Source organism: Paramisgurnus dabryanus, chromosome 14 (assembly GCF_030506205.2).
Source record: "Paramisgurnus dabryanus chromosome 14, PD_genome_1.1, whole genome shotgun sequence".
Lineage (NCBI taxonomy): Eukaryota > Metazoa > Chordata > Actinopteri > Cypriniformes > Cobitidae > Paramisgurnus > Paramisgurnus dabryanus.
Genome location: NC_133350.1, coordinates 5,730,490 through 5,758,200, shown reverse-complemented (window position 1 = coordinate 5,758,200; position 27,711 = coordinate 5,730,490). Strand labels below are relative to the sequence as shown.

Below are 27,711 nucleotides of genomic sequence, written 5' to 3'. Positions count from 1 at the left end.
ATCAGGGCCATTTTATGATTAATTGATATACATTTCTTACATACTGTTCCTTTAAACACTAAATTCAAAAAATATTCAAGAAAAATTAGCTTACCCCATTGGCAGATTATTTGCTTGTTTTATGCACAAAATCATTTAAATTTGATATTTTTGGTCTATTTTTGCTCATCAAGAAAAAGCATCTTAATTTAAGAATTTTTTGATATTTTTACTGAAAACAAGACAAAAATACTAAGAATTTTTTTTCATGAAAATCGTTTCTTGCAGTGTAGAAAGTATTATGACTTCTGTTCTGCATTATTTAGGCTAATGTAATAAACTTCCCTCATTTCTTTCTAAACTCTAGTGTCCACCACTAAAAGGAAAAGTCCAAAAGATTCTACATTGGTCTTGGGGAGACCCCCCTTTACCTCCTGAGGTCCCCCCTCTGCAGGATGGAGAGAAGGTGGATGGTTTAGCTAAAACCCCACTGAAGGGTCGTCCAGAGAGGCAGCTGTTTGTGAAATGGGCTGGCCTTTCTTACTGGCACTGCTCGTGGGTCAACGAACTACAGGTGGGGTTACATTACTGAATTGTCTCTTTAGGTTTTCTGTGCTTTTTGAAGAAAGATTTTGATGATTTCCTCTTTCTGTATATGTAGTTGGAGTTGTACCATACGGTTATGTACCGTAACTATCAGCGTAAAAACGACATGGACGAACCACCTCCATATGACTATGGCTCTGGGGAGGAGGAGCTTAACAACGAAAAGAGGAGGAGCAAAGATCCACAGTACGCAGCAATGGAGGAACGCTTTTACCGTTATGGCATCAAACCAGAGTGGATGATCATTCACAGAATCCTCAACCACAGGTACTGTAGGGTGGACTATATTTTATCTGAAAGTCTGTATAGGTATCTGCATGACTGCTGCCATAATAGTACAAATAAAAAATTTTAAATGAAAAATGTTGCATCACAGTATTGTATTTCAAGTTTGTCTTAAAAGGGATAGAAAATTCTGTCATTATTTTCTCATCCTCATGTTGTTCTAAACCTGTATGAATTTATTTTTTCTGATGAACACAAAAAAAAGATATTTTGATAAATGATGGTAAGCACACATCTGATTGTAACTATTGACTTTCATAGTAGGAAAAAAAATATTATGGAAGTATTGTGATAAATGATGAAGAAGATATTATAATAAATGATGGTAAGCACACTGTCAACAGTACCCATTGAATCCCATCGTATTTGTATTTCCTAGTATGGAAGTCAATGGTTACAATCAGCTGTGTGCTTGCCATCATTTATTAAAATCTTCTTTTGTGTTCTACAGAAAAAAGATATTAGGGGTAAGATGTTAAATATAGATTTTTTATGTACTTTAAAGAGGTCATTGAAATGCATTGTTTAATGTTTCACACACAATAGCTTTAAAGGGGTCATAGTGTAAAAATGAGACTTTTCATGTTTAAGTGCTATAATTGGGTCCTATCAACCTAGAAAATGTGAAAAAGAACAACCCAGTAACTTTGTTTTTGTAAACCATTTTCTCCAAGTATGTGAAAAATTAGGTTGTAGAGATTTTACCTTTTTTGTGACCTAGGTAGCAAGTGGTATCCAACCACGGCACTGCCATTTAGCGCAGAAAGAAAACGAGAGAGAAGATAATTGATAGCACAATTGATTGTCAGTTTCAACAAACTACCATCATTGTTTGCATTTTATCAGCTCATTTGCATTTTAAAGGACACACCCAAAAATGGCACATTTTTGCTCGCACCTACAAAGTGGCATTTTCAACATGCTATAATAAATTATCTGTGGGGTATTTTGAGGTAAAATTTTAAATATGCACTCTGTGGACACCAAAGACTTATTTTACATAAAAAAAAAACTCACAATATGACCCCTTTAGAGGTGGTGTGTGTAAATTTTACCGGCATCTAGTGGTGAGATTGCAATTTGCAACCAACAGCTCACCCCTCAATTTCAAAACGCATATGATAGCCGCCACAGGACAAACATGTCGTCGTCTGAGACAACGTAGTGACAAAATGCCCTCTGTAGGAAAGTTTGTCTGTTTAGGGCTAATCCAGAAACATGGCGGCGACTTCCATGTAAGCGGTGTATGTAGATAAAAACGGCTCATTCTTAGGTAATAACAATACAGTTCATTATGTAAGGTCTTTATACACCACTGATAATGTAGTTATGTAAATTATGTTGCAATTCTGTCAAAAGATCCTTTTAAAAGTTACACAATGCACCTTTAAGTCTGTCTTGTGTATGTTAAAGTTTTGATAAAGATGGAGATGTACACTACCTGATTAAGTGGAGAGACCTCGCATATGATCAGTGCACATGGGAGGCTGATGACTTCGACATCCCAGATTATGACAACTATAAGCAAGCTTACTGGGACCACAGGTGAGATGTGTTATGTAATTTAGTTGGTTTATTCGGTGCGCTGACTCTCGTACTTTAGCGCTTAACATTGACTTTGACTTAACAGGGAGCAGGTGCTCGGTGAGAGCCACCCTCCCCTGCTGTGCAGAAAAGGAAAGCGTCTTAAAGATGAAGGAAAGAGAAGAGAACCCCCTCCAGACACTCCGGTTGTAGACGTGAGTTTGATTCTGTCTCTTATGAATTTACTAGTATTTTTGCTCACACATACAAAGTGTCAATTTTAACATGCTATAATAAAATATCTATATGGTATTTTGAGCTAGACCTTCGCATACGTACTCAGCGGACACCAAAAATTTATTTGACATCTTAAAAAAGTCTTGAATTTAATTCCACAAAACACAAACATGTTCGATGTGATGTATTTATGGATTAATTCATCGTGACACCTCTTCTACTTATTGGTCTCAGCCCACCATCAAGTTTGACCAGCAGCCCTGGTACATCGATGATACAGGGGGGACCTTGCACCCGTATCAGCTTGAAGGCCTAAACTGGTTGCGCTTCTCTTGGGCTCAAGGAACTGACACAATTTTGGCTGATGAAATGGGGCTTGGCAAGACCGTGCAGACGATAGTGTTCCTGTACTCACTCTACAAAGAGGTTTGGACTCGAACTTTTTCTGAAATAAGTTTTATAGAAGAAGAGAACGGTCTGTAACAAGGGTTGGTTGTCTTGTTTTAGGGGCACTCCAAAGGGCCGTTTCTGGTCAGTGCGCCACTATCCACCATCATCAACTGGGAAAGAGAGTTTGAGATGTGGGCTCCAGAATTTTATGTTGTGACTTACACAGGGGACAAAGAGAGCAGGGCCGTCATACGCGAGAACGAATTTACTTTCGAGGACAGTGCCGTCAAAACGGGTCGTAAGGTTTTCCGCATGAAGGTTAGAGAATCATTTTGTTTTGACCAGGTAGCTTGTTGTGATATGGTTGTACACTGCATAAAATTATTTTCAAGAAAAAAATTCTTAGTATTTTTGTCTTGTTTTCAGTAAAAAGATCTAAAAATTCTTAAATTAAAAAGCTTTTTCTTAAAGGACAAGTTCGGTATTTTACACTTAAAGCCCTGTTTTCAGATTGTTTATGGTGAAATAGAACGGTTTGAACTGAAATTTCGACATATGCGGCTGCCCTAAGAATTTTCGGATGTTTGTGTTTCACTCCCACCACTACAATGGGTTTAATGGTGCACTGGAACAATCCTTTCTAAAATGCATTAGACTTTCGTTTACAAAGACGTGAAACTCACCGATTGGTCAGGGGTGTTCACTGATATGCTCACACAAAAATCGCTGCAAAAGATGCTTTCCAACAGCTGTTTTAGCATTCGTTGTTAACTTGTGGACCTATTTTTCCAAACGCCTCACACCCGTACATTCTTCCGCTTAGAGCTTGAATAATAGACACTCCAGCCCAGGTGGTGGCGCTAATCCGCCTTTGCCAATTGCAAGAATAGAAACAAAGTTCCCGGCGCGGAGTAATACCGTACCTCACAGGACATCTAATACAAGTCAATGGAGTTGGAGAAAACTACGATAAAACCTGTTGGAATGCGTATTTTGCAGCGATTTTTGTGTGAGCATACCAGTGAACACCCCTGACCACTCGGTGAGTTTCACGTCTTTGTAAACGAAAGTTTAATGCATTTTAGGAAGGATTGTTCCAGTGCACCATTAAACCCATTGTAGAGGTGGGAGGTGAAACAAAAACCCCCCAAAATTCTCGAGGCAGCCGCATATGTTGAAATTTCAGTCAAAACCGTTCCATTTCATCATAAACAATCTGAAAACAGGGCTTTACGTGTAAAATACCGAACTTGTCCTTTAATGAGCAAAACGGCCCAAGAAAACAAGTCTAGGTTTTAGACCAAAAATATCAAATTTTAGTGATTTTGTGCAGAAAACAAGCAAAAAAATCTGCCAATAGGGTAAGTGAATTTAGTGTTTAAGAAAAATGTTCACGATTTTTTGCTTACCCCATTGGCAGATTTTTTTGCTTGTTTTATGAGACAAAAATACTAAGAAAATCTTTTATTGAAAATCATTTTTGCAGTGTAAATATTCACAAAAATAATTTGCAACAAAACAAAATGTTTTTTTAAATTTTAAATACTTTAATTGATGTCTTGGACATTCAAACATTTGGCTAAACCTCTGAGCAAAGAGATCTTTATTTTGGACTTGATGGAGTTAAAGGAGAATAAAAAGGAGTCATGTGTTGTATTGCCTATACTTTTATTTTTTTGTCACAGAAGGACACACCGATAAAGTTTCATGTGCTGTTGACGTCATATGAACTGATCACCATTGATCAGGCCATTCTTGGCTCTATCACCTGGGCCTGCCTGGTTGTAGATGAAGCCCACCGGCTGAAGAATAACCAATCAAAGGTACAGAATTTAAGGAGAGGTTTACTTCATAAAACAACTGCATCTTGTCATTGTGCAACCTAATCTCACGGGAAAACCTACCTAAAATGTTCACATGGTGGCGATATCATATGAATGTGTACAATGTGGAACGTAGAAAAATGTGCGATTATCTCAAAAAAGCACAAGATTGTTGTAAAAGTATGAGTGAGATTGTACAAATGTATACAAATTAGCCACCTCGTAAAATAGGTACATATTGTCATGAGATTGTGTTGCACCATGGCATCATTAACTTTTTCTTCGCCATTGAAGTTAACTCGTCAACTAAGAGAAAATGCTTGCCTGCCAATGACGAGTATTTCCGGCTTTCTGCAATACTGCTATTATCCACCACGTGGCGCTTTTCCACAACTTGTAAAATCCGGAAGTATCGCCCTAGGGCAAACAGCTGTATGTCCATGTAAGTTTTGAGGATCGCTCTGCATCTGATTTCAAACAAAGTCCTTCACAAAAATGAAATTATCTCAGCTTTTTGCTCAAATTTTTTTATTTTTGAGAAAACCTACGCATATTTGAGAGGTGATAAAAATAAAACTTATGAAGGTAGGATGAAAGTTTTTTTTCTGAAAGCAGAGGGTCTGTTCTTTCATTTGATATATTATATGTTTATTTTAATAAGAACATTTTTTGGAAGGCATTAAACTTTTGTGAAAATCATAAAAAATGCTAGCGCTGGCTGTCAACTTTAAAAAAAAAAATGCTGGCGGGGAAAGAGATAAGCTAGAAGTAAAGTCCCATTTTTACGCATACGTGAAGGTCCGCGTACAAGTTTACGTGATGCAAATTTTCTTCATCAGAATACGCGCACTGCTGGATTTCTTTTATTGCACATACTTTGTACGCATAGGTTGCACGTGTGCAAACAGAAGAATGTAGTATGTAGCCCAGGATATGCAATGCATTTTGTCACATTGCAGATGCGTCGAATGTCTGTGTACACGTACGAGTCAAATAAACTGTGCTTTGCAGGGCTGTGTATTCAACTGTGCGCGTATGTTCGTGGAAACGTAGAAAACAGACTATACTCTAGGCCAGGGGTCTCCAAGGTCGTGTCGCGGGCACCAGGTAGCTTGCACAGAGTCTGTGAGGTACCAGCCAAAGCACAATCTATTAACAGTCTCAATTGTAATATTTATTTATTACATAATTTTTTATATTAGCTTGGCTTGGTTTTCGTATGTTAAAGCAACACTATGTAGTTTGCATGTAAAACTTACTTACAGCTCCCCCATGTGGTTGAAAAGCGCAACAGTGCCTGGTATCAGACACTCTTCTGCAGGCAGGGGGAGGGGCGGGGCTGGGTTTCCTACCCTCCACCGCCACTTTCAGAGTGTGCTTGTAGCAGCTAGGAGGCTGCTCAGGTTGCAGCAACAGTACAATTTGTCCAGTTAAAAGTTGTTCTATCACTGAAATCATTTTAGAAACATTATTTAAAGGTAAAAAAACTACATAGTGTTGCTTTAACATTTATATCAACAAGTAAAATAAAATAAAACATTTTTTTTTTAGTAGACTATATTAAAAGGTAGCCCTCCAAATTGTTTTGTCTATTGTGGTAGCCCTTGCCCACAAAAAAGGTTGGAGACCCCTGCTCTAGGCTTTACAACCATTACTGTCTTCTTATATTGAAATATATTAATTGTCTTTATATTCCTTAATCATTTGTAATCAAAGAAACCTCAACAATCAGTTTTTCAGGATTCTGAATGGCTACAAAATCTACTATAAGCTGCTCCTGACTGGAACCCCATTGCAGAACAATCTAGAAGAGCTTTTTCACCTGCTCAACTTTCTCACCCCTGAGCGCTTCAAGTAAGATTGCATTCGGCATGATTCACCTCGTGATTCATAGATCCGCTAGAAGAATAATGATGTCCTGCAGAGCGGTTGCAGGACTTATATTGGATATGTTTTCCGTAGGAAGTTCCTCATTCCAAAAATTTGAATGATTTGTTCTCGTCTGTGCAGTAACCTGGAGGGTTTTCTGGAAGAGTTTGCGGATATCTCAAAAGAGGACCAGATTAAAAAACTGCATGACCTTCTGGGACCACACATGCTCAGGAGGTTAAAGGCAGATGTTTTCAAGAACATGCCGGCAAAAACCGAACTCATAGTCCGAGTAGAACTGAGCCCGATGCAGAAGTCAGTCTATGCCAGTTTTCTCATACCAAATTTGTTGAAATATTAAATTCTGCATATGCAACATATTCAATTCCCATTGAGTTCTCGTGCTCTTTCGCTTACAGGAAATACTACAAATTCATTTTAACACGAAACTTTGAGGCATTAAATTCCAAGGGAGGTGGGAACCAAGTGTCTCTTCTCAACATAATGATGGACTTGAAGAAATGTTGCAACCACCCCTACCTGTTTCCAGTTGCTGCAGTGGTGAGGAGAACATATGGAGGCAAATTGTACCTGCTGTAGGGAGGCTGTGGTATATTTTTAGCCCATGTAATGGCAATACATTTTCTGTTGTGTAAGAGCTATTTAAAGATAGCAACCTTTTGTTCAAGAGTGTATTGTTTCTTAGTGTCTGCAACAAATGCAATCCATTACATCAGCCTTATCTTACATTCTCATGTTCAAGGACAAAAGAGGAGGACTATGATGTTGATGCTAACATTTACGTTAACTTTAACATAAGCTAAATTAAATCTCTAACCCCAAGTATAATTTTGGCTCATCCCATCAATATTTAAATATATGGTAACACTTTACTTGAATTGGTGTTCATAAGAATGACATGACACCTTCATATTCATGACATGACATGTGTCATGAACATGAAGGAGATTTTATGCACGTTAATGACTAATGGATTCGTCCATTTTCTTAAAAATAATCCAGATAATTTACTCACCACCATGTAATCCAAAATGTTGATGTCTTATTTTGTTCAGTCGAGAGAAATAATGTTTTTTGAGTAAAACATTCCAGGATTTTTCACATTTTAATGGACTTTAATGGACCCCAACACTTACTAGTTTTAATGCAGTTTAAAATTGCAGTTTCAAAGGACTCTAAATGATCTCAAACGAGGCATAAGGGTCTTATCTAGCGAAACGATTATCATTTTTGGCAAGAATAATAAAAATGTGCATTTTTAAACCACAACTTTTCTTCCTCCGGTCCTGTGACGCGCCAGCGTGACCTCACGTAATTGCACATTTGCTGGCCATTTTAAACTATAAACTGACACAAAGACATTAATTAGTATCATTCGACATACAACAATGTCGTAACGGTCCTCTTTCTCCACCCTTGTAAACACTGGGGCGTAGTTTCGCATACGTCATCCGTGACCTCTTGACGTGATGACGGATTACGTGAGGTCGCGCTGGCGCGTCACACGACCGGAGGAAGACGAGAAGTTGTGGTTTAAAAGTGCATATTTTTTCTTTTTCTTGCCAAAATGACAATCGTTCTGCTAGATAAGACCCTTATGCCTTGTTTGAGATCGTTTAGAGTCCTTTGAAACTGCATTAAATTAAAACTGTTGAGTGTTGGGGTCCATTATAGTCCATTAAAATGAGAAAAATCCTGGAATGTTTTTCTCTAAAAACATAATTTCTTCTTGACTAAACAAAGAAAGACATCAACATTTTGGATGACATGGTGGTGAGTAAATTATCTGGATTTTTTAAGAAAATTGACTCATCTTTTATTCGTTCAGTTGTGTCATTTTAATGCAAAGATGACATTGTTTGAGATTAACTTGAAATAAACCAATACATCATAACTTGTCATGACAACTCGACATTACCAAGACAACATAACTGACCACTTTTACCAGTGACACAATTGAATTTGTCATTAAAATGTCATTAAGTGTTAATACCTTGTCATATAGTTTTATAAAAGTGTCATGAATATTTTTCTTGACCTCAACTACCGTGGTACAAATATAATTTTTTTTATGTCATGTCAGTGTTATGAACACCCCTTCAAGTAAAGTGTTACCAAATATATTTTAAAAATAATACCATTCTTGCTATTACTTTTCTAAATGGTGAGACGAATTTTGCCTGCTGGGCAATAAAATAATGAATATAGAAAAGAGAAGTATATATGCAATTTTAAAATAATTGTACACCTTCAGCATTTCTCATATATCTTATATAAATGTTTATTCTTTATGTATGCAGGAAGCGCCCGTCTTGCCTAACGGTTCGTATGATGGCAACATGCTGGTGAAATCCTCAGGCAAACTCACTCTGCTTCAGAAGATGCTTAAAAAGCTCAAAGACGAGGGCCACAGAGTTCTCATCTTCTCTCAGGTGTTGTGTATTTTTATTCTCTCACTTAACACTCAAAACGCCCCGTGAATAACAATAAAACCATAAATATGCACCAGATCTCGCCTCTATTTCAGCGCAAGATTAATTAGATGGTAAACTGTGAATAGAAGGAAAGTAGCAGAGCTCATTCATCTTTTAAATGGAGTTGACAAATGAAAAGGTGGAGCCTATGTTTATCTCCGCTTTATTGTTTAGACTCTCTTGCCTTCCTTTTAAATTACCCGTGGAATCATTGCATCCATTACTTTGATGAATGGAGCGGGTAAAGGGGCTCAGTCTTGATGAGACTTTTCATTTTGCCACCCTTTTCTTTTCTCAGGTGCATGAGAATAAACATACATATTAATGTTAGAGCCCTGTACAATTATGCTGTCCAAAGTGACTTACAGTGCATTCAAGTTATACATTTGATCTAGTAATCAAACCCCTGACCTTTGAGTTGCAAATGCAACGCTCCACTAGTTGAGCTACAGAACAGTGAAATTTGCTGGACAATCACTGTTTTCTCTCGTGTTGATCTCTTTCTAAGATGACAAAGATGCTTGACCTGCTAGAGGACTTCCTGGAGTTTGAGGGGTATAAATATGAGCGTATTGATGGGGGTATCACTGGGGGGTTGCGACAAGAGGCCATCGATCGTTTTAACGGTAAGGATGCCTGCTGTGAGACTGCTTCAATGTTTGTATGTGTTAAATAGTGGGCACTGAGGCATATTAAATAACTGCCTGTCACTATGTTTGCAGCACCTGGGGCTCAGCAGTTCTGTTTTCTGCTTTCTACACGTGCTGGAGGATTGGGTATTAATCTGGCAACCGCAGACACAGTGATCATATATGATTCTGACTGGAACCCACACAATGATATTCAGGTAATGCAAATATGCACAAACATATGAAGAGTTTGGTTCCAATACGCGATAAACGCCTTTTTTATTAGTCACCACCAAAATCAGTATTGTATCTGGTCAGAATTAATAAGTAAATTTTTAATTATACGCAAAATCCAATATCCGCCATATTATTCTGTCATCTTTTCTCCCGTTTTACCCAAAACGCGATAAACGTCAGTCCTCCTTCTCTGCAGAATGCAATAAATCCGCTCAACAAATCACAGCGCACCATTCCAAGCACTGTAAAAAATAATGGCGACATTGAATACACACGAAATCCTAGTTTTCTTCATCTACTTTGTACTTTGTGATAACAAACAAACAAAAACAAAATAATACTTTTGATTGCATTGATAAACTTTTGGGGGTTTTCTGTTATGGGGAAGAAGCCACTCGGGCGACGGAAAAGCTGTTGCTTGTTCTCACAAGACAACATCAAGCTTCTGTCATGATAACACATTGACACCAGGGAATCTTATGAAAAACTTTCTATTATTTTACTCGAAGTCAACGAAAATCGAGCAGGAAAAAAATATTTTACAACTGATCGCTGTCAAAAAAATTCAGCGACGACGTCCCAAGAATGACCGCAGCAATGACAGTGTTCTTAATATGACAAAATAAGTGTTTTGATTAATGCCATTAACTTTTATTTTTTTTAATCTGTGTATACCACTAGTCAACTAAATGAATATAACATGGTAAAGATGAATGCACATTTATATATTGATTCAATAGATTTATAGCTTTTTTAAAAAAAAAAACTTTATTTATTCCATTTTGCCGAAAAAAATAATCAGTTTTTATAATAAATCTTTGAAAATCAAATTATGGATTTGAATTTTTAATGTTATTATAACCTAAAGATGCTATGTGAAATTTTGTAACAGAAAATAGTGGTTTTCATCTTGTCACTTTCTTGGTATAGAAAACACATTTTAACCCATATGAGTCAAAATGGATTTATTGCGTTTTGGAACCAACCTTTTCATATGTATGGAAAGTATTTATGAATTATGTTTTTGCATATTTTTATTTTTTTAAATATTTGTATTATATGTAGTATGGATGAAATGTATACTGTATATTTCATTGTTTGTCGAGACCCAGATTTTAAAACCTAAAAATAGTTAAAAACCCATCATAAGAATATGATTTATTCTTTTCTAAACAGTGATAAATCCTAAACTAATCTTTTCAGTCATTTTTGTGTCAAGGTGTCATTGTATCTCATAGGCAATTGTGTCACACAATACTTTTACCTCTAAGAAAGTTTTTCATATTTAGTTTATTTAGAGTCAGTGAAAAGTATTTTAATGTAGCATATTTATGTTTTTAGCCTACACCTCCTCAGTTACTCAGATAACGGTTTTAAATCCGTCTTTCTTTTTTGTCTGCAGGCATTCAGTAGGGCACATCGTATCGGGCAAAATAAGAAAGTAATGATCTATCGTTTCGTAACGCGGGCATCCGTAGAGGAGCGTATCACCCAGGTGGCCAAGCGAAAAATGATGCTGACCCACCTGGTGGTCAGACCCGGCTTGGGCTCCAAAACAGGTTCAATGTCTAAACAGGAACTGGATGATATCCTCAAGTTTGGCACAGAGGAGCTTTTCAAAGATGATATGGAGGCTGCCAGAACTATGGGTGAGCTGAAATATTTATAGTTAATGGTTTGTCACTTGTTCAGCTGATTTTTTCCCTATAGTGGGAAATGCGATATTTACATTTTTAAGCTTTTTAGCTTCAAAATTTGAAGTGTGCGTTCAATGATAAATTACTTTGATTACCTCCATTTTCCCTGTGTTTCTTCCAATAGTTACAAATATGAGGTTTCTTTACAGCTGTAAGACTATTCTAGTATTCATGTTCTCAAATTCAGTCCTATTATAAATATATAGTGACTACAGCTGCGATACTTCTTTCCACACATGATTTGTCCCTTTTGTAGGTGATAACAAAGATGGAGAGGAGGTTAGTGTGATCCACTATGATGATAACGCCATCTCCAAACTGCTGGATCGCAGTCAGGACGCCACAGAAGACACAGAGATCCAGAACATGAATGAGTACCTGAGCTCCTTCAAAGTGGCTCAGTATGTAGTGAGAGAGGAAGATGGAGAGGTAAGATGCAGATACAGATCAGTCTACATACCTGTTTGTATTAAACAGATCAAAGATGAGAACATTAGCATCCTTTTGAAGTGACAGTCTCGTTTTTGGTCATGGATCAAACAATAGGATGCTTAATTTATTTTACCATGCTGTGCTAAAACGGTTGTATTGTGCATATTAAATGTAGCTTTTATATAATAGATTCTTTGCTTATGGACTTAAAACTGCATTTTGTACTGTTGCTTTAGCAAGGGTCATTTAAAGTTTATATTGTTTTCAACTCAGATCTGTCATTTTGTGTATTCTGAATCCATTATACCAAAAAATGTTTAAGTTAAACCCATCAGTTTTTATTCTTGTCTTGAATTTTATGCATATCATCGTTGTCTGATCAAAACCTCTCACACTGCAAAAAATGATTTTCAAGAAAAAAAATTCTTAGTATTTTTTGTTTTCAGTAAAAATATCTAAAAATTCTTAAATTAAGATGTTTTTTCCTGATGAGCAAAACGACCCAAGAAAATAAGTCTAGTTTTTAGACCAAAAATATCAAATTTAAGGGATTTTGTGCATAAAATAAGCAAATGAATTTTTCTTGCATTTAGAGTTTAAGAAAAAATTGTAAGATTTTTTTGTTTACCCCATTTGCAGATTTTTTTGCTTGTTTTATGCACAAAATCACTTAAATTTGATATTTTTGGTCTAAAAACTAGACTTATTTTCTTGGGTCGTTTTGCTCATCAAGAAAAAGCATCTTAATTTAAGAATTTTTAGATATTTTTACTGAAAACAAGACAAAAATACTAAGAATTTTTTTCTTGAAAATAATTTTTTGCAGTGCATGTCCAATATATGTATACACACACATTAAATGTGACCCTGGACCATTCTTGTAGCAATAGCCAACCATACATTGTATGGGACAAATGATAGATTTGTCTTTTATGCCACAAATCATTAGGATATTAAGTAAAGATCATGTTCCAAAAGTATTCATCATTAGTAATATGTGCTGCTAAGGACTTCCTTTGGGCAAATTTAAATGTGATTTTCTCAATATTTCTCAAACCATACATCAATGGAAAGCTTATTTATTCACCCTTATGACTTGTTTTGTGGTCCAGGGTCACAACAAATGTTCTACTTTAAGTCCAATGGCACTTTTCCATTGCATAGTACCCCACGGTTTGGTATGGGTCAGGTCGGGTCAGCTCACTTTAGCTTTTCCATCGGGTTTAGTAACACTTCGGAGTGGGAGGGATTATAGGCGTGTCGTTATTTTTGTGCTGTCTACTGCTGTGACATCATACTAATGAGAGCTTCATTGTACATTCCCATTTATTCATTTATTTCTGCCACAAATTTAAAATTGACTACCACAAATAGATGTTTGCACACCACGTTTATCACTATCTCTGTCTCACATGGCAGTTTCTGTACAAACAACTGTGCCGTCGGTCGACGTGCTCCGCTGAGTCTCATTGAAGTTGCATATATGCAATATATGCAGAAGTGCGCATAAAAATTGTATGGTGTTCCTGATTCTCAACCTGTGGATGTTTTTCATTGCTAAAAGGGAGTTTGGGATACATGTTTGCTCGAGAGAGCGCAAGCTAGCACAAAGGTAAAGCTAATCTTTACATTATAGCGATGACGCTGATAGTGACAATTCTCTAAGACCAATAAGTGATCTACAGTTTTTTTGCATCACGTTTTGGTATCAGTTCGGGTCGCTTGGAATCCCAACCGAGGTGGTACTAAAAAAAGTATTGGGTACTACGTACCGCACCCAGTGGAAAAGCCCCCAAAAGTAAACTGACCCGACTCAAACAAAACCTTGGAATGCAATGGAAAGCACCACAAATGAAATTAGTCCGTAATATTTATAATTGTTTTAATTTGTCTCATTTGGATGTCCATAACATGATATAAAGGCAATACTGTGTGTGTGTGTGTGTGTGTCTGCAGGAGGAGGTCCAGAGAGAGATTATTAAGCAAGAAGAAAATGTTGATCCAGACTACTGGGAGAAGCTCTTGAGGCACCATTACGAGCAGCAGCAGGAGGATCTGGCGAGAAACCTGGGGAAAGGAAAACGAATCCGCAAACAGGTCAACTACAATGACGCCTCCCAGGAGGACCAAGGTACCTACACACAGATGCTGACAGTATGGTACCTCAGCATATGACGGCAAAAAGTTTATGTGTGTTACTGTTTTCAGAGTGGCAGGATGATCTTTCAGACAATCAATCTGAATATTCTGTCGGGTCTGAGGACGAGGATGAAGATTTTGAGGAGCGTCCAGAAGGTAAGAAACAAACTACTTGAAACAAACCTATGTACTGTATAGTATTACAGAATAGTTGTGGAGCTCATTTGCAAAAGCCTCTAAACACCACCTTTGTCAAAACTGACACAGATATTATCTGAATGCTCTCGCCACGTACAATATGGGACTGTTTATGTAACTGGCTAAAGAAAACTTCACCAACGAAATGTTTGCCAAAAAGCGAGCATTTGTATGACATAAAAGTCTATCGCCTAAACACCGATAATTCGTGTCATGTTACTTCAATATCATACAGTATACGCTCAGCATGAAGTCGAGCACACAAATTGTCGTCAGTATGGCCTACATGAAACACGACTGCCCTCTACAGGTTTTTGTATTTCCTGGGTCCCCCACCGAACCCCCCTTCTGCGGGATCTCGCAGAATTCTGGAAGTGCTCGCGGCATTCTGCTCTCTGAGACGCGCATTTTTAAAGGCCACATCTGTATTATACGTTCTTTAAATACTTTCGCTTCAAGTCCACTTAATCCCAGCCTCAGGCAAGTCAGAAATACCTGTTTGTTGTAAAAAATGCTCATTTACAAGAAAACATCAGACACATAGGGTTCTGCATCTGAGCTCTTTAGTTGTTGTCCTCACATCTCTGCTATTCATTTGCTTTAAGCATTTTCCATTTTTGTTCATCTCTCCTCCAGGAGGGCGCAGACATTCTCGCAGACAATTAAAGAGCGACCGGGACAAACCATTGCCGCCGTTGCTTGCTAGAGTTAGTGGAAATATAGAGGTAAAGCTCCTTGTGGTATTTACAAAGAGTGAGATGTTTAATGTGCTTTGGCTGCAGATGTAATACTTACCTTTGGGATTTCAGGTTTTGGGATTTAACGCCCGGCAGCGGAAAGCCTTCCTGAATGCGATCATGCGCTGGGGGATGCCCCCACAAGATGCCTTCAACTCACACTGGCTGGTCCGTGACCTAAGAGGGAAAAGCGAGAAGGAATTCAGGTACTGTGTATTTCTCTCTTTGAACATCTGGGAATTTTGGAGTGTATCCCGCAGTGACCTCCTTAAGCACTGATGCAAGGCAGTGGTCTGATTGAATGTTTATTGGTTGGTGTTTTTTTTCCAGGGCTTATGTGTCTCTGTTCATGAGGCATCTGTGTGAGCCGGGGGCAGATGGAGCAGAGACCTTCGCTGATGGGGTACCAAGGGAGGGGCTGTCTCGTCAACACGTTCTCACCCGGATCGGTGTCATGTCTTTGGTCCGCAAAAAGGTAATGAGTTGCTTGTGGTGTTTTTGGTATTTTTTAACTTAAAGCTGTAAAAAGTGTAGATACTTTTTGTTTAAATTAGGTTATACAAAATAAACATATTAATGTGCTAAATAATGTAACAAATAAATTCATATTTGTTGTACACTATAAATTGTGAAAAGGTTTGTAGAATAACATCTTGAACAGATACTGCTTCATTTAAAGTGTACAGTATGTTTACATGACAATGATTTACTAAAAACTAAAAGGTTTCTCCTTTGCGGTTTTCACATACAGATGACAACCCTATCAAAAAGATCATAATTCACACGGATACGCAAAATTACTACAAACGTTGGATTATGCATGTCAGGCTATTAGTTGGCAATGTCATACTATGAACCCATAATACGAAAGACATATGATGACCCCTTTCACGAATTTGGGTTTACACAAAGGTTTACATTTTTTGTAGTTTACACAGAGATGATAACTTTGAGGACCCCAAAATGTAATTGTGTAAATGAATGAATGTTAAAAACTTGGAAGTTGAAAATTATGTTGTGTTTGAGTAAATGACCCCTTCGACATTAAATGTATTATATTTAATATTACACTTAATAAATTAAATATAAATGTAACCCTGGACAACAAAACCAGTCAGTATTAGCAAGTATTTGTGGCAATAACCAACAATACATTGCATGGGTCAAAAATTCTCCATTTTATTATGCAAAAAATCATTAGGATATCAATTAAAGATAATTTTCCATAAAGATATATTGTAAAAGTCCTACCGTAAATATATAAAAAGTGGTCTCCAACATGGTGCCCACAGGCATCGCATTCCCTTCATAATAGTGAGGTGCCCGCCAAAGCAAAATTCTGTTATTTTAACTGTAATATTTATTTGTATAATAATTTATTACTGTATTTGCATAAAACATATCAACAAGTAAAATAAAATTAAATCAACAAGTAAAACAAAAAGTTTTGAGTAGAATATATCAAAAAGTAGCCCTCCAGATTGTTTTATCCATTGTTGTAGCCCTTGCTCACAAAAAGGTTGGAGACCCCTGATATAAAAAATATTTAATAATAATAATAATAATTAATAATAATTTTTTTCAATATTTAGAGTTTTCTGCACACTTATATTCCAGATTTTTATATTCTGTCCAAATATTATCCTATTCAAACAAACCATTAAAGTAAAATCTTATTTATTTAGCTTTCAGGTGATGTTTAAAGGTGACATAGGATGATTGAACAGGGTATTTATCCTTGTTCTGTGATGTGACATGTAGACAAAAATTGTTTTGTTTGGGTCTGTAATGCCTTAGAAGCTTCCTAAAAACCTCTCTCAGATAGCTCCATTTGGGTGGGGGATTTTAAACAAGTGGTTTTGCACCTTTTTGGCTCCCTCTACTGGCTTAACTTGCAATCTCATTACTGATTGGCTGACTTTGCTGCCACTCAAAAAATGTAGCCAATTATTTTAAAGTGGAGGGGCAGTGAGATGCCTGTGATGTCATAAGCATCAGTTTTTCAGATTGGGCCGTTTTCTGGCTGACATTTCTAAAAGAGGAATTTCTATGAGACTGAGATGTTTAGCATGTCTAGGACTTTTTGTATGTTCGTGAATGCAGATAGACTACCATTATTCAACAAAGACAAGGTAAAAATGGTTTTTCATTCTCTGTCCCCTTTAAATCTCATCTATGACTGGTTTTATGGTGCAGGTTCACAAATAAAGAGTTAAATGAAATATGCCATCTTTTCTGAGTATTGTCTATTAAAATGTCAGTTTTTTATTGTATATATAGGTTCAGGAGTTTGAGCATGTGAATGGGAAATTCAGCACACCAGATTTAATTCCTGTGGGATTAGAGTTTAAAAAACTAACTGAGAGCATCTCATCGGACCCTAACACACCTGTCCCAGCCAGTCCGGTTCCAACTCAACCCAGCACTCCTGTTCCTTCAGGTGTGTGTGTTTTTATACTATTACATCCTTGATGTTCATATCTTAGGTTGAATGATCTCCCTTATATGACCCTGATTTTACAGATAAGGCTGAGTTAGTATCCGGTTCCCAAGAGGACAAGGAGATTACAGAACCAGAGAGCGCCAAATCATCAGACCCTGAGGTCAGACTGCAATACATCATGCTTTAGAAATCCCTCCTACGTATCTCCAGTCCTTATTAAAATATCTCTACCTCACAGCCACCAATAATGCCAGAACCGTCCCCGGCACTGGAGAAGACCAATGAAAGTGAAGAGCCAAAGAGCGGCAGTACAGGAGAAAAAAGACAAGAGGAGTGCGGGAAAACCAATGACAACTCACCTGTCCATTCAGAGCCATCGTCCAATCAAACACAGCTGCCCACTAAACCAAGCGAGCAGTCAGCCAATCAGACAGCTTTAGGTGAGGGGCTTTTACTATACGGGTAAAAATTCAGAATTTATCACTAAACAAACAGTAAAACATTTTGTGTATTTAAGACTCTTGTAAAAGAAAAGAAACTTCTCCAGAGAGAGGGGAAAATAAACCCAGCCAAGCAAAAACAGAAGACAAGGAACAAAAAAACGGTCAGACTCGGCATTAGTTTGTGTTTATTGTACTTTCAAAAATGTTTAATTGGCAAACTGGTTTTTAAACCACCTCTGTCAAACTGCACAGTTTCCACAGCAAATCCTGAAGATCTTAAATCCGAAGAACCTCCTGAGAGTCAGTTGAACGGAGAGAAAGACGCGAGGGATGACACGGACGAGAGCCACAAGGATGACAAGAACAGCGTCAAGACGCGCTTCATGTTCAACATCGCAGATGGAGGATTCACAGGTGAGTTGACGTTGGTATGATTTGCTGTCGTTGTATGACAGGCATTCACAGAGTATTGGCAGATCTTTTGCATCACAGAAAGAAATTTGATATATATGAAAGAGGAGAATGCTTAGGATTCATACTGTATGTGCATGCATATTTATGTACGTGTTTTGTGCAATTAGAGTTGCACACGCTGTGGCAGAACGAGGAACGCGCAGCTGTGTCATCTGGCAAAATTTATGACATCTGGCACCGTCGCCATGACTACTGGCTGCTGGCTGGCATCGTAACGTATCCTCCCAGTTCTTTTCAATGCGTTTATTAACCCTTTACATTGCCACTTAGTACAATTGTATCTCTTTATCTTTTCTTTATCTTTTGTCAGTAGTACACAGAGAAAATTTATTTCGCTACGACTTTAGCTCAGGAGATATGAAGGAGTCTCCCCGTTGTGTTTCATTTAAGTATCAACTTAGTAGCAGATGTTTCTCTTAAAATTGCTTAGGAGAATGAGCCAATGAGACGATTGTTAAATGCATTAAGGGGTGGTTTCCTGGACAGGGATTATCTTAAACCAGGACTAGGCCTTAGTTTAATTAGAAAATCTAGCTAGTTTTAACAAACATGCCTTGCTAAAACATTACTTGTGTGCATTTTGAGGCAAAACAAAGGGCACATATTATTTAGCGCAAGTTGTTTTGAGTTTGGACAGCTCTTACATTTATTTAATCCCTGTCTGGGAAACCGCTCCTAAGAGTTTGTAGCTGTAAAATTGAAGTAGATGTATATATAAAATAATCTGAATTTGGATACATTTGATAAAATTACCATTTTCAAGTCAAGATTAATATTAAGATGAAAAACTTGTTCGATAAAGCTTTTATATCTGGTTGAAGTATTCTTATCTTTCTTTTACCTTTGTTTTACATATTATATTACCGGTATATTATTATTTATTTTATATATATTTTTTATTATTATTATTAATAATATTTTATACATTATGGTTGTCGTGTTTTACTTTATTTTAGTATTTTATCTTTCATTGTTTTCATTTGATTTGTTTCTCTTTGATTTGTGGTCAACCTGTGTTGTAGAAATGGTGCTATATATATAAGATTTGACATTGACATTTGATAAAACAAATGTTTGCGTTCCTACTCACTTTTGATTGCAGACTTGGCAAATCTGTCAGTTTTGAAACTCTAATGGAGACATTTGTGAGATATCTGGGTCTTTTTCTCTGGAGAGATATTGGAGGAGACTTAAAGGGATAGTTCACCTAAAAATGGAAATGTTGTCATCATTTACTCACTCTTAAGTTGTTACAAACATGTATACATTTCTTTGTTCTGCAAAACACAAACAAATATATTTTGAGCAATTTTTGTGACCAAACTGCTTCTGAGCACCATTAACTTCCATAGTATTTTTCTTTCCTAATATGGAAGCCAATGGTGCTTCTGTTTCCTGCTTGATTACAAATATCTTCCTTTGTGTTCAGAAAAAAGTATACAAGTTTGTAACAACTTGAGTGTGATTAAAAAATGGCAGAATTTTCATTTTTGTGTGAACTATATCTTTAAGCAAAGTTTCCATTACCTCTACTTTTTTCTTGGTATCTCCGAGAAACAGCTGAGATATTAAAGAAATATTTTTCATTTGCAGTGGCAGCTCTTGACTGCCCATCCGAGGGGTGCTAATTCAAAATAAGTGTTCCTAGTGTCATGAGTGTTGCTTGCGTTTTCAAAATATGTGTTTGTTGCATCATATGAACCACGTGCATCACGTGTTTTGTCAAAAAAAGTGCCTGCTGCACACGAATCAAAATCGTTTATGATAAAAGAGACGCTTACATTCACAAAATACACTCAAGACACTCCCTTAACACTAAACTCTGATTACGCATGAGATTATGCGAGTATCTGGCAAACACGAGCATCTCCTTTACCATAAACCCTTTAGACACATCTGCAGCAGGCACTTTTTTGACAAGACACTTGATGCACATAGGATCACTCAATGCGCAGAACACATATTTTGAAAAAAGGAACAACACATTACGGGCTACATACATGTTGTGACGAACTTCGCATAGAGTGCCATAGAAAAAAAGAAGTCACTGCCGCCATTGCTCATGTGTAACAATTAAACATAAACTAAAAAGTATAAATAGCGTAAAAAATTATATCTTGATTACTTCATTTTGTGTGATTTGTTGTGCATAAAGTGAATCCTTAACAGACGATTGTATCAGACATGGCTATGCACGTTGGCAGGACATTCAGAACGATCCACGGTACGCCATCCTCAATGAGCCTTTCAAGACTGAAATGCACAAAGGGAACTACTTAGAGATGAAGAACAAGTTTCTCGCAAGGCGATTTAAGGTATAAGCCTGACTAAAAAGTTTATGATGGACCTTTACGCACATACTTAATTTTCTCTTTCCCTCCCTCCATTACAGCTCCTGGAACAGGCTTTAGTAATTGAGGAACAGCTACGACGTGCGGCGTACTTAAACATGACTCAGGACCCCAGTCACCCCGCCATGGCTCTTAACACACGTTTCGCTGAGGTGGAATGCCTGGCTGAGTCTCACCAACACCTCTCTAAAGAATCACTGGCTGGAAACAAGCCGGCCAACGCTGTGCTACACAAAGGTAACATTTCAAAAATATAATTTATAAGCGCAAGATATTTGACATTGCGCCGCCTTGCTTGCTGCTTGTCAAGTTTACATTTATGGGTGATTCTCTGGAAATTAGACTTGTGAGGTGTCATTAAACATTTTGATAATAAAGGTAAATGCAAAGTAAGAGTATCAAAATAAGAAGCATACAGTTACAAACATCTCTTCGTGTACTATTTTGCACATGATTTCAAATTACATCATAAAAAACTATTTTGTTGTTATTTCCTCATTAAAGGGGAACATTTTCATTACCGCAATGTGTCCATGACTGGATTTGGGTTCTTTGCATGGAAATATTAATTATTAAAAAAAAAAAAAAAAAAAAAAGCTTCAGTGCATGTTATACTATAAACATTTACAGTAAAGAAACATGTGGTATTTGGTGATCATTGGTAAATGTAGAGACAATAATAAGGAATATAAATGTGTCCAAGACAAATTTTCTCATCCTCCGCAACAATTTTCAATCATTGTTTAAGCCCTCAAGGAACTAACATTTTCAAAAAAAAAAAATTGTTGGAAGGGACATAATTGACTGTCACCTAAAATGGCTTCCAGGTAAGCTGTTCTTATTTTTTCTCTCCAAATAAAAGTTACAATTTTGTTTGTCATAGTACCTAGACAACTTTTTAGTTCTCATTACCGAAACATGAGTTTGTAAATGCATATATTTAATATAATATCATGTTGCGGTAATGATAATTTTTGATAATGATAATCTTAAAAAATGTAAATAATTCTATAGGAAATATTTTTTAAATTCTCTAAAAATAATGATTATAGTAAGTTCATAAGAAGAAATCTTATATGTGCAAATAAATTAAAAATTAAAAATTCTGATGCTGGACACCTTCTAAATCTGGATTTTGTGAGAATCACCCTTATGCTTACATTCAATGCATTATCAAAGTGAACCACTTTTATCAGTATGTGACTGATTTTAAACTTTTTTTTAAGTTCTGAACCAGCTGGAGGAGCTGTTAAGTGACATGAAAGCCGACGTGACGCGGTTGCCCTCCATGCTCTCCCGGGTGCCGCCTGTGTCCGCCCGGCTGCAGATGTCCGAGCGTGGTATCCTCAGCAGGCTCACCACCCGGGGCAACGAGCCGCCACCTCAGCAGGTCAGGCCAGCAATGTGTCATATTACAGTACATCACCGCCATACCTTACGCTACTCCTGTGGTCCGTGAAATATGAATAATAGATCATAAATGAATCTTCATGTAAGGATGTTCTGCTTCATCTCCCCTCAGCCGTTCCCCCAGGGCTCGTTTGGCTGCTCTCAGATGTATAATAGCAGTTTCGCCGGAGGCTTCCGTGGACCTGGAGGCACCGCGATGGTGAACTACAGCCAGATGCCCCTCGGGCCATACGTTAGTGGTCAGTGTCATATATTAACCTTTAAAATTAGGAAGTATGGATTTATTAAATACTCAGTGGTGTAGTTAAAGGGATAAAATTAAAGTTATGTTATTCTTCTGTGGAACACAAAAGGAGATGTTCACATGCTCAGTCACCATTCACTTTCATTGTATTAAAAAAGAGCAGCCTTAAAATGCTTCAAAATTTCTCCTCTTGTGTTCCACAGAAGAAAGAATGGAATTCAGTGGGTTTGGAATGAGATGAAGGTAAGTAGCCGTTGACCAAATTTTCATAGTCAATGATTAGACAAATATAGGCTGGCATGTAGAATGACCCGATATTCTTTGCAAATGTATCAGGAGAAGTTGCAAAAATTGTTGTTTAATGTATTGCATGCGTATACAATTGGAATCGATAAATAACATTCCCATGATCATAAAGTTACTGTGCTTGTCTTTCTTGTTCTTAGTGTCCTCGAATGGACCTCCGGCACCAACCAGCCACTTGGAGAAGAAATCTGGTGATGTTTTAAGAGACGTGCCCACCCCTGACCTGAAATCAGGCAAACCCAATGATGTCATATGCATCGAGGACTAGACCGCATCCATTTGAAGAACTCAAATAATGATTATTAAAACAGCAGATCTTACCAATTGCACTTTTGTCTTTAAGAATCTGCACTTGTACGCGCCTGTAAGTTTCAGTAGAGTTCAGTTTCGTTTTTCCCTTTGTTTTTTTTAACTTGCAATGTGAACGTCTCAATCGATTGAAGAGAGACTCGAGACGAGGAGACTACCAATATTTTGACTGTCCTCTGAGATTTAGGATATTATGTGTGTGTAATGGCTTTTTCCTGCCATAAAGGACATTCTCATCTTCGCTATTGTTGAGCCATCTGGAGGTTTTGCTAGTTCGTGACTAGTCAAGGACTACACCTCCCACCTCTATGTACAGCTGCAGCCTCTGCTTCGCTCCTGGCACTGCCCATGGATGATGTGTGTTGTTGCTGCCCCTGCTGGTTATTGCCATGAAATGCATCCAAAAGAGACTGGTGCTGGACAGATTTTTTTGAAAGAGTTAATAAAAGAGTTACACCCTCATGTTTACGTTACGAGTTATGAGTCATGACTTTTTATGAAGGAAAGTTTGTGGACCATGAAAAAGGTCAAACGTAATTTTTTCAGTGTTAATACACTTTTTCCTGTTCCTGATTAATATGCAGGCAACTATGTAAACACTCTCGCAACATTGACTCAAACAATAGGGTCAGCTTGGGGTGAGACCATCTGTTTGTTCCATCAACATCATGGTATTCTGGAAACCAAGTTGCTTTAATTTCATAATCATTTGGTGATGATTATGTTACTAAAGGATAGAGGTATCAATGTCAAATTTTGCTCAGTTTTCAATTACTGCAACACTTACTGTTATTATTATCATAATTTTACATTGTCAAATGAAAATTTTGTTTTCAATGCTCAGTTTTCAATTACTGCAACACTTACTGTTATTATTATCATCATAATTTTACATTGTCAAATGAAAATTTTGTGAAACGCTGGAAGTTTTCTATGAGTGTTGGATTGTATTGCCACAATTGTTCATCAGATTGTTTTTGTTTAACTCTGAAATGTTCTGCCTTGCGTAAACGTGTTTGAAGCAGTGCACTTTACATTGAGGCTGGACATGCGTCCGTAGAAACGGTATCTCTTATGGGCCATTTCAAAAGTAGGAACCTCTTACTAACTCGTATACTCGGTTTGTTTCAGTCTGTATTAGTCATGCTCTAATGTAGATAAAGTATTCCTGTTTGTTTTCTGCATCAGCACCAATGTTAATGGCACCGATGTAGGTGTCAGCGCTGAACGGCAATGTGATCATAGCTTCTTTCCAGTAGTATTAAGGGTTCAAGATGATGTTCATTTTTTTGTGTAGACAACGAATGTGAAAAAAATGCAGTTAAATGTTCACACACATGCTTAAGAAACCTCAGATGATTTCAAATACAAAGACAGCCTCAAGAATAAAGGGACCTTTAACCCAAGGTTACGAAGAGAGTGCCAGCAGCATAAATATGTTGTGAAATGGAGTTTTGTTTTTATCTTACGTGATGAGTTTACACCATTTCAGTTGTACATTTTATCACAGTATTGATCCATTAAGCGCCATTTAAATGCAATCAAACTGAAGCCAAAATGAATGTATTAAGTATTTAAAACAGCTTCAGTCTAATACTAGAAGTCTTTTCATTCAAGTATACATACCAGGCTTCAAAAGCTACCAGAAAATCCTGGTCAAGGCACCTTTGTTATTGCAATGAACATGTAAGCATGTAAGATGTCTTCAGGTTACTGTGGAGAGATCTTTGTCCTGGTTTATAAACAGCTAAACAGTATTATGCAGAGATAAGAATATGGAAAAGTGATAAGTTAACTATCATCATTTCACTTTGTACTCAGTGTATTTGTTTAATGTGTTTTAATAAATTCTGTCCAAAAATTCCTCTGTTTCCTTTTTTTTTTATTCCTGCATGTTGGCAGAATGGCAAACTTTAGACACGCTGTTCAGTGAAAAATTCAATTAGATTTTTAACAATGAAATTTGTTTTTAGTTGTTAATGCAATGGATATCTTTTTTTAGTTAGAGCTATTCAACATGCTTTTTGCGTCAAAGACTATTGTTATTTTCCTTGCCATACCCCACCCTTTACCTGAATTATTAATTAACAGTCTCCTGTTTACACAGTTTGGTGCATCATAATAAAACTGAAAGTATCACGGTGGTATAAAAATGTGTAACAGTTTCGTCCTGTACATTCCAACACTTCATCTAAATGAATTAAAGACTGACATCACAGCTCAGACAATCTTTAGAGCTTCAAAATAAACCCAGGTAGGAAAGAATAATTGCTTAGTTGAATTTTATAGTATTTTATTTTGGGATAGTTCACCCAAAAATGAAAATTCTGTCATAATTCACTCACTCTTATGTTGTTACAAACCCGTGTAAATTTTGTTGTTCTGATGAAGAAAAAGGAAGATATTTTGAGAAATGTTGGCAATCAAACCGTTTGTGGACCCCATTTACTTCCATAGTAGGAAAAAAATAATACTATGAAAGTAAATGGGGTCCACAAATGGTTTTGTTACAAACATTTCTTAAAATATCTTCCTTTTTGTTCATCAGAACAACTAAATTTATACGGGTTTGTAACAACATAAGAGTGGGTGAATTATGACAGAATTTTCATTTTTGGGTGAACTATCCCTTTAATGACGTTTTGGGATTGATGTCAGAATTCGCACTGAACCCTGCAAAACATCTGAGTGGTTTTATTTAGAAATTGGAAATTTGATATAAAGATCCTTTAATGACTGTATGATATCAATGTGATACTGTACAAATTTACAGTTGTAAATAGCACATTGCATTATCATATAACATCCAACATGTGGGTATTTGCAGGGCACTGCGTAATGACATCAACTAGCACCTAATGATACTACTATAAAACTACAATCTTACCCATTTTGTTTGGGTTGACTTACCCAAAGATACTTTTGATGAGCAAAACACTGAAATAATAAATCTTATTACTTGATGTACTTTAACACGTTTATGATGTTCTTGGTTGAGACATATCTGTTTTAGTCTAGGACTAGCCTTATGTTTATGCTTAAACAACACAGACTTTTAAAATGTTGCCATGCCAAACCAATTTGTATGCACTAGATACAGAAGTTAGGCCCAGGTATTGATAGCTTGTTGATAAATACCTCTTCAGACTTCAAAAGGTAACTCAGGTTAAGGTTAATAACGTTAAAAGAGCTGTAAAAGGTTCAAATAAAAAAGGTACAAGTCAACATGTCAATTTACCAAATACATTTATTGACATTTATAGCTGGACTGGGTCACAGATCCAAAAGTAGCTTCACTCTAAAAACAAACAGTGCTATATAGCACCAAAAGTGGTTATTTTCTCGTAATCATAGAAGAACTATTTTTAGTGCCATATAGCACCGGTGAAGCACCTGTGTAGAACCATATAGTGCTATGTAGAACCATATGTGGTGCTATTGTGGTGCTACAGTATATGGCCCCTATATGGTTCTACACAGGTGCTTCACCGGTGCTATATGGCACTAAGAATGGTTCTTATGATTACGAGCAAAGAACCACTTTTGGTGCTATATAGCACCGTTTGTTTTTAGAGTGTTGGACTATATGCCCAAGCCTGGCCCATGACAGATAGCTTGCTTGGGCTGGTTGTTAATTGCTGGAATGGGACACTGATTGGAAAACAGCTTGAGCTGGTTGTTGGGAACCAGGCATGGCCAATGACATGTAGCTGGCTTGGGCTGGTTGTTGGGCACTGGCCTGAACCACTGACTGGAAAACAGTTTGGGCTGGTTGTTTACTGCTGGGCAAAGCCACTAACAGAGAGCACTGACAGTGAGTTGGCTTGTGCTGGTTGCTGTGCACTGGGGTGGGCCATTGACTGGAAAACAGCTTGGGCTGGTTCCTGACTGCTGGCTTGGGACATTGAGTAAACTGAGCAAGCACTTGGAGGCTGAGCTGTGCAGGCTTAACAAGAGACTCGTTGCTTTGCTTTCCTGGTTTAAAGAAAAAGCCTAAGCCTGGATTCTGCACCAGCCTGGTACCTAAAAAAAGCTTTGAACCAATTTGGGTAAGTCTACCTCTTTGGGGTTTGACAAGGGACAGACCCAACCTGTGCTAGTTGCTGGCCACTGGCCAGGACAGACTGGTAGCTAGCTTCAACCGGTTGTTCACCAATGACTTGTGCTGGGTTGGATTGGGCCACAGACTGAAAACAAACCTGTGCAAGAACTAGGCTGTTGGGCTAAGAATTTACAATCACTGATTGCTGGCTACTGGGCTGAACCACAGTTTCAGAGCCTGGACAAGTTGTTGGCTACTGTGATGCGAGTCAGACAACTTATTGTTTTGCTGGCTGTTGGTTTCAGAGTTTGCCTGTGCAACCTGTTGACTGTTAGGTTGGGGCACCTGTGATGGTTGCTGCCCACCGGGCTGGACCACCTGGTTACTGGACTTCATTATGGATTGGTAGCTA

The 27,711-nt window shown here is 37.3% G+C and overlaps 1 protein-coding gene across 4 annotated transcripts in view; it reads left to right on the top strand.

Annotated features, from left to right (window-relative positions):
* chd5 (chromodomain helicase DNA binding protein 5) overlaps positions 1 to 25,120 on the top strand; it is a 42,512-nt gene extending 17,392 nt beyond the window's left edge. Inside the window, exons 10-42 of one of the 4 annotated variants that reach the window (XM_065241144.1) lie at positions 347 to 553; positions 641 to 852; positions 2,284 to 2,415; positions 2,501 to 2,609; positions 2,866 to 3,057; positions 3,139 to 3,339; positions 4,707 to 4,844; positions 6,577 to 6,698; positions 6,855 to 7,028; positions 7,133 to 7,274; positions 9,035 to 9,166; positions 9,717 to 9,834; positions 9,931 to 10,055; positions 11,477 to 11,723; positions 11,896 to 11,922; positions 12,028 to 12,200; positions 14,160 to 14,334; positions 14,412 to 14,498; positions 15,177 to 15,265; positions 15,350 to 15,483; positions 15,608 to 15,752; positions 17,558 to 17,717; positions 17,801 to 17,880; positions 17,959 to 18,160; positions 18,238 to 18,324; positions 18,416 to 18,577; positions 18,745 to 18,853; positions 20,820 to 20,952; positions 21,030 to 21,225; positions 22,215 to 22,378; positions 22,511 to 22,637; positions 22,846 to 22,885; positions 23,089 to 25,120. In XM_065241144.1, the coding sequence (XP_065097216.1) occupies positions 347 to 553; positions 641 to 852; positions 2,284 to 2,415; positions 2,501 to 2,609; positions 2,866 to 3,057; positions 3,139 to 3,339; positions 4,707 to 4,844; positions 6,577 to 6,698; positions 6,855 to 7,028; positions 7,133 to 7,274; positions 9,035 to 9,166; positions 9,717 to 9,834; positions 9,931 to 10,055; positions 11,477 to 11,723; positions 11,896 to 11,922; positions 12,028 to 12,200; positions 14,160 to 14,334; positions 14,412 to 14,498; positions 15,177 to 15,265; positions 15,350 to 15,483; positions 15,608 to 15,752; positions 17,558 to 17,717; positions 17,801 to 17,880; positions 17,959 to 18,160; positions 18,238 to 18,324; positions 18,416 to 18,577; positions 18,745 to 18,853; positions 20,820 to 20,952; positions 21,030 to 21,225; positions 22,215 to 22,378; positions 22,511 to 22,637; positions 22,846 to 22,883 (4,539 nt within the window). In that variant the 3' untranslated portion in view covers positions 22,884 to 22,885; positions 23,089 to 25,120. The remainder of the gene's footprint in view (positions 1 to 346; positions 554 to 640; positions 853 to 2,283; positions 2,416 to 2,500; positions 2,610 to 2,865; positions 3,058 to 3,138; positions 3,340 to 4,706; positions 4,845 to 6,576; positions 6,699 to 6,854; positions 7,029 to 7,132; positions 7,275 to 9,034; positions 9,167 to 9,716; positions 9,835 to 9,930; positions 10,056 to 11,476; positions 11,724 to 11,895; positions 11,923 to 12,027; positions 12,201 to 14,159; positions 14,335 to 14,411; positions 14,499 to 15,176; positions 15,266 to 15,349; positions 15,484 to 15,607; positions 15,753 to 17,557; positions 17,718 to 17,800; positions 17,881 to 17,958; positions 18,161 to 18,237; positions 18,325 to 18,415; positions 18,578 to 18,744; positions 18,854 to 20,819; positions 20,953 to 21,029; positions 21,226 to 22,214; positions 22,379 to 22,510; positions 22,638 to 22,845; positions 22,886 to 23,088) is intronic. The other 3 variants (XM_065241142.1, XM_065241140.1, XM_065241143.1) reach the window with 3 other exon arrangements.
* The last annotated feature ends 2,591 nt before the right edge of the window (positions 25,121 to 27,711 follow it).